General features: G+C 39.9%; 2 protein-coding genes across 4 annotated transcripts in view; both read left to right on the top strand.

Annotated features, from left to right (window-relative positions):
- The window catches only part of LOC106300746, a 4,068-nt gene extending 3,847 nt beyond the window's left edge, over positions 1 to 221 (top strand). The window contains exon 14 of one of the 2 annotated variants that reach the window (XR_001262059.1): positions 11 to 221. The gene's annotated coding sequence lies outside the window, so the exon portion shown is untranslated. The other variant, XM_013736953.1, reaches the window with a different exon arrangement.
- A 389-nt stretch (positions 222 to 610) lies between these two features.
- On the top strand, positions 611 to 3,997 carry LOC106296992 (embryogenesis-associated protein EMB8). 2 transcript variants are annotated; one of them, XM_013733266.1, is made up of 14 exons: positions 611 to 980; positions 1,071 to 1,160; positions 1,252 to 1,313; positions 1,386 to 1,486; positions 1,581 to 1,670; positions 1,747 to 1,869; positions 2,089 to 2,166; positions 2,311 to 2,396; positions 2,498 to 2,546; positions 2,640 to 2,696; positions 2,857 to 2,987; positions 3,067 to 3,150; positions 3,236 to 3,302; positions 3,420 to 3,997. In XM_013733266.1, exons 1-14 carry the CDS (start codon positions 739 to 741, stop codon positions 3,747 to 3,749), a joined length of 1,590 nt encoding a protein of 529 aa, XP_013588720.1. In that variant the 5' UTR covers positions 611 to 738; the 3' UTR covers positions 3,750 to 3,997. The 2 variants fall into 2 exon arrangements, with proteins under 2 accessions (XP_013588720.1, XP_013588719.1); XM_013733265.1 differs by having other exon boundaries at positions 2,486 to 2,546.
- Positions 3,998 to 5,294: the final 1,297 nt, after the last annotated feature.

Here is a 5,294-nt window from a genome sequence, read left to right as displayed (position 1 = left end):
CCCCAAGGAAATTGATCTCTATGGGGATACCCTTAATAGCTGAAGATCAGAAACGGCAGAGAGGTTAGTAACTCTGTACTAGTACTACATTTTGGTTTTGGGGTTTGTGGGTGTAATTTGGCTTTGGTTTCCTTTGTATTGTGGTTCTATTTTCTTGTTGTATTTGTGTACATACAATAAATAATAATAATAATGCTATAAAATGTTTTCGTGATTGCTCATTTTTTACTTTATATGGTATATAGCTTTGAGAAATGCATTTTATTATTATTTTTTTTTGATTAAAGGCTTTTGATAAATGCATATTTTGTTTGATAAAGTATGGATGGTGGATACGATTCACACTTCTCTGCAACCATTGTTCCCACACGTTAGCAAAAGTTGAAGAAGGAAATCAAAGATTGTGAGGAAAAAGATTGTAGTTTCCCTTCAAATTGGGATTTGCAATTCAATCTTGTAACGTGACGAAATTGTCGTGTACTAGTTATTACTAGGAGACGAAAGGTTTACACGTGAGAAGCGAAAGCGTCGGCGTGTAAAGAATAAAAAAAATCCATAAAAAGAAAGAAAGAAAGAATTTTAAAAAATGAATTAAATAATGTTAGCCCGGTGGTAATAAACACTGCACCCGCCAGTTCCTTGTCGTTCTTAAAACAAGATACATGAAGAAGAAGATCCGTCTCTCTAATTAAGGATAGGATATTCCTCTCGCCGGATCTCTCTTGGGGAAGCAGATCAATGGACGATCCGATGCCTTCTCCATACGCTCTTCTCTTTGAAGCTCTCTGGCTCATCCCAATTCGTCACTATCTCTACGCTCTCATCCTCATCTGGACCGCATTCTTCTACAAATTCGTGGAGTTCCATTTCCTTGGTGATGCGGTTCTTCAGTATTTCAGAGGTCGAGTGAATCTCATCTACAACCCAGATTCTCCTATTTACCACGGTGTTGTCTCTCGCTGCCGGACTCTTCACAGCCGGTGAGAACCTATTTTTATTTTGGCTATACACGATTTCGGATTTCTTTTTCAAATTCGATTATTTTTGGTTTATTGTATCGTCCTAATAAGGTATGTGGCGACACCATGGCTAGCGAGTCCTCATCTTCAGACTTGTTTCCTTAATTTCCATGGATTGCCTCCCGTTTTCACCTACACAAGGTGATTGCCATTTCTTTTGGTGCTAATTTTTTAAAGACAGCATTTTGATCTGATTAAGTCCTCTTTCCTTCCTTAATTTGTACTGTGTCAGAAAGCTCTTTCGTGCTTCTGATGGTGGAACCATTGCTCTGGATTGGCTTACCAACTCCCATGGTATTAAAATTAATTTATTCGTACCATCCAAAACAAAATTACCATTTTTTTTTTTTTGTTTGTTTGTTGCAGTTGTTGATGGGGATCCTCACAATCAGAAGGAAATCAGTAAAGAAGACACAACTCCCATTGCTGTTGTTATTCCGGGGCTAACTAGTGATTCTTCTTCTGCAGTAAGTCTTGTTCTCTTATCTGTGCTCTAGGACTGTGCTTTATATATACAGTGCATAATAATATTATAAAAAAATGTACGTGATTCTGCTGCAGTATCTAAAGCACCTTGCCTATAACACTGCAAAATCCGGTTGGAATGTTGTTATTAGCAACCATAGAGGATTGGGTGGTGTTTCTGTCACTGTGAGCTCCCTAGTTTTGAGTATTTCGTCTATGAAACGTATACACATTCTTCCATAATCTTTCCCCTTTGTTGCAGTCCGATTGCTTCTATAATGCTGGATGGACAGAGGATGTACGGGTAGTTCTTGATCATCTTCAACACGAGTTCCCTATGGCTCCTCTCTTTGCTATTGGAACTAGCATTGGTGCTAACATTCTGGTTGGAATACTGTCTTTTTTTTTTTAAGAAGAATTTTAGGTTCTTGTTTGATCCAGCAGAGCAACTTTGCTTAGCTTTGAATTTCGTTCAAGTGTGATGATGATTTGCTTGTCTTCCATGGACATATTTCATATTGCTCACTCGGCTGCAGCCTAGCCTTTTTCAATACAATGATTTGCATGAGGAGGTTCATCTAATAGAATGTATCGAATGTTTTAGGTGAAATACCTTGGGGAAGAGGGTGAGAAGACTCCTCTGAGAGGCGCTGTTGCTATTTGCTCTCCATGGGACCTCTTGGTCAGTTCATTTTTCATAACCATTTTCTTCTTCTAGATATATTGATTCCAAAATTTGCCGTGTCTAAATTCTCTCTAGTTATCTGATTAGAAACCTTTGATATAAGAGGACGGTTGATAGATTATGCTTTCTCTTCCCAACAAGATTGGTGACAGGTTTATCTCCCGAAAATTCAAACAAAGGTTGTACGACAGAGCTCTAACCATCGGACTTCAAGGTTATGCCCAATTGTATGTCCACACCTCATTGGTCTAAGTACTGCCTATATTTTTGAGTTTGTAACTACTTTGAGAAGATCAGGTTACAGTTACAACTCTAGTTTCAATTGCAGGCATGAACCTCAGTATACACGGCTTGCTAATTGGGAAGGCATAAAAAAGGTTAGTAGTGTAAGCTACATTGTGTAACCACATATCCATTTTATTTTGCTACTAACATTTGTCTGCTGTTACCCAACTTTATTGCTTCATCAGTCACGTTCCATCCGAGATTTTGACAATCATGCTACATGTCATGTCGGCAAATTTGAGGTACTTGTTTCTTTCCCGTTGAATTTTAACTTCTGATGTTAGTTTTCCTCCAGGACTGGCCTTATCTGTACATCTTTGCGATGATGCTCTTCATAATCAGAGCTAAGTTAATTTCTCTGTTAGTTTAACAAAGTGACAACGATTTGCACCCCTAACGCAGACTGTGGACACGTTTTACCGAAAATCTAGCAGTACCCAATACGTAGGAAATGTGGCGGTGCCGCTACTCTGTATCAGTGCTCTAGATGATCCCTTATGCACAAAGGAAGCTATCCCTTGGGAAGAATGCCGGTAATAACCGCCGTGATCTCTTTAAATGTTTGAATCCTTATTACAGATACAATATTTACATGATTTTTTTTTGGAAAAGGGCAAACAAAAACATCGTCTTGGCGACAACAAATCACGGGGGACATCTAGCGTTTTTCGAAGGATTAACTGCATCTAGCTTGTGGTGTGCATCTCTCTCTATATTCTTTCTTACGAAGCATGAAAACTAGATAAGTACATACACGTTTATATATGCTATGCTGGTACAGGTGGGTTCGAGCCACCAACGAGTTTCTTGGCGCCCTTAGCTGCAGTCGTTATATGCATATTCAGAAAGTAAGTTTCTGTTTGTTATCTTCAACTGTTTTTGGTCTATTTCTTGAGTTTTTATGGCGGCCTACATAACATTCAAAGAAACCTCAAAGAGAAAGTCACCAGTTCAATCTTGTGCAGATTCAAGAGAGTGGAAGCTCAGGATCGGGAAAGCAGGATGAGACTTCGATAAACCAAGGCCCGTATCTAAACATTGCAGAAGACGGGTTGGTGGCAGCAGCCAACTTGGAGGAAAACACCACACGGTCAAAAGAAGCAACACAAGTATTGAACCAGAGAGGACCAAAGGTTAAAGATAAGAGAAGCTTTAACGTGTTGTGCCGCCAGACAAAACGGTCCATATGGCTGCTTGGTTACATAGGCATGGTAACAGGTTTCCCTTTAGTTGGGATGCTCATGAACTACCTCTTTCGTAAGAAGCAACGACCCATAACTGCCTCCAAATCCTGAACATGCTTTATTTTCTCCTCCCTCAACAATTTCATTTGCAGATTCTTAATTTAATATCTGTCTTCTGGTTTGTTAGTAATACGTATGTTAATAACATTATCCTACACAGTCCTATAATCCTATTCCTCTACGCGTACGCAGAGGAAGAAGAGAATTTATGTGGAGAACTCCTCCTACCTTTTTGGTAGAACTTTTGAATAATGACTTGAATGTGTTGGGCCTTAGTCTTTTGAGGCCCACTAGTGCTAGGATTTTCTGGGACACAACTATATATATCTTGTGCCTCCTCTAAATCTAGTTAGTAGCTGTAGAGAAACTAAATCTGATCTTTTTGTAGACAAATCTCTGTAATTTCTCCATCAATAAAATCTCTCTTTGCCTGTGGACGTAACCGTTAGGGGTGAATCACGTTAAATTTCTGTGTCTTTCTTTATTGTTTATCCATCTGTTAATCTCTATCTTCTCACATCCGTCACAACAAGCTGGTATCAGAGCTTCGGGTTGAATCTGGTGAGAAGATGTTTGGGATGAATATGAAGATCGACAAGTTTACTGGAAAGAACAGTTTCAGTCTCTTGCAAATCAAGATGAAGGCGTTGCTGAAGCAACAAGGTCTTTGGGCACCGTTGTCAGGGAAGAAGGTTGAACCTGTTACTACTGAGATGGAGGTTACTGAAGAGAAGGCGTATTCAACAATTTTGTTGTGTCTGGCAGATGAGATCATCATCGAAGTTTCCGGTGTTGATGCTGCAGCTGATTTGTGGTCGAAGTTAGAGAGTCTATACATGACGAAGTCTCTGACTAAGAAGCTACTTCTGAAACAACGTCTTTTCGCTCTGAGGATGCAAGAAGGTACACAACTCCAAGATCATCTTGACAGTCTAAATTCCATCTTATTGGATTTGAGGAATATTGATGTTAAGGTGGAAGATGAGGATCCAGCACTGATTTTGTTGGTATCACTACCAAATTCCTATGAGAACTTTGTTCAGTCATTCATAGGGAGTAAGGATACAGTGAGTTTGGAGGAAGTCAGGTCAGCACTTCATAGCAGGGAGTTGCGACACAAGGCATCTGGTTCTGGTACAGACGACCAAGCTTCTGGATTGTTTGTAGGTGGTGGAAAGAACTTTGGAAAAGGCAAGAAGTCGAAAGACAAAAGGTCGTCCAACTGATATTTGCAATTACTGCAAAGAGAAAGGACATTGGAAATCTGATTGTCCTAAGAAGAAGAAGCAGACTGTTCTGTTGCGGTAGCCGAGAATGAGGCTAAATCTGATGAAGATATTGCGCTGGTTGCTCATCGAAAAACACATCCTCGAGATGTGTGGGTCCTGGACACATGCGCATCTTATCATATGTGTCCAAGGAGAGAATGGTTCTCAGAGTATGAGGCAGTGACTGATGGCAAGATCAAGATGGCGAATGACTTTGCTTGCGAAATTACAGGAATCGGTTCTAATAAGCTCAGGACACATGATGATAGAGTCTGCACGTTGACTGGAGTTAGACATGTTCCATCTATGTCCAAGAACTTGATCTCAG

This window comes from Brassica oleracea, chromosome C6 (genome assembly GCF_000695525.1).
Source record: "Brassica oleracea var. oleracea cultivar TO1000 chromosome C6, BOL, whole genome shotgun sequence".
Taxonomy (NCBI): Eukaryota; Viridiplantae; Streptophyta; class Magnoliopsida; order Brassicales; family Brassicaceae; genus Brassica; species Brassica oleracea.
The sequence above is the reverse complement of the archived record's forward strand: the minus strand, read 5'-3'. Positions and strand labels throughout refer to the sequence as shown.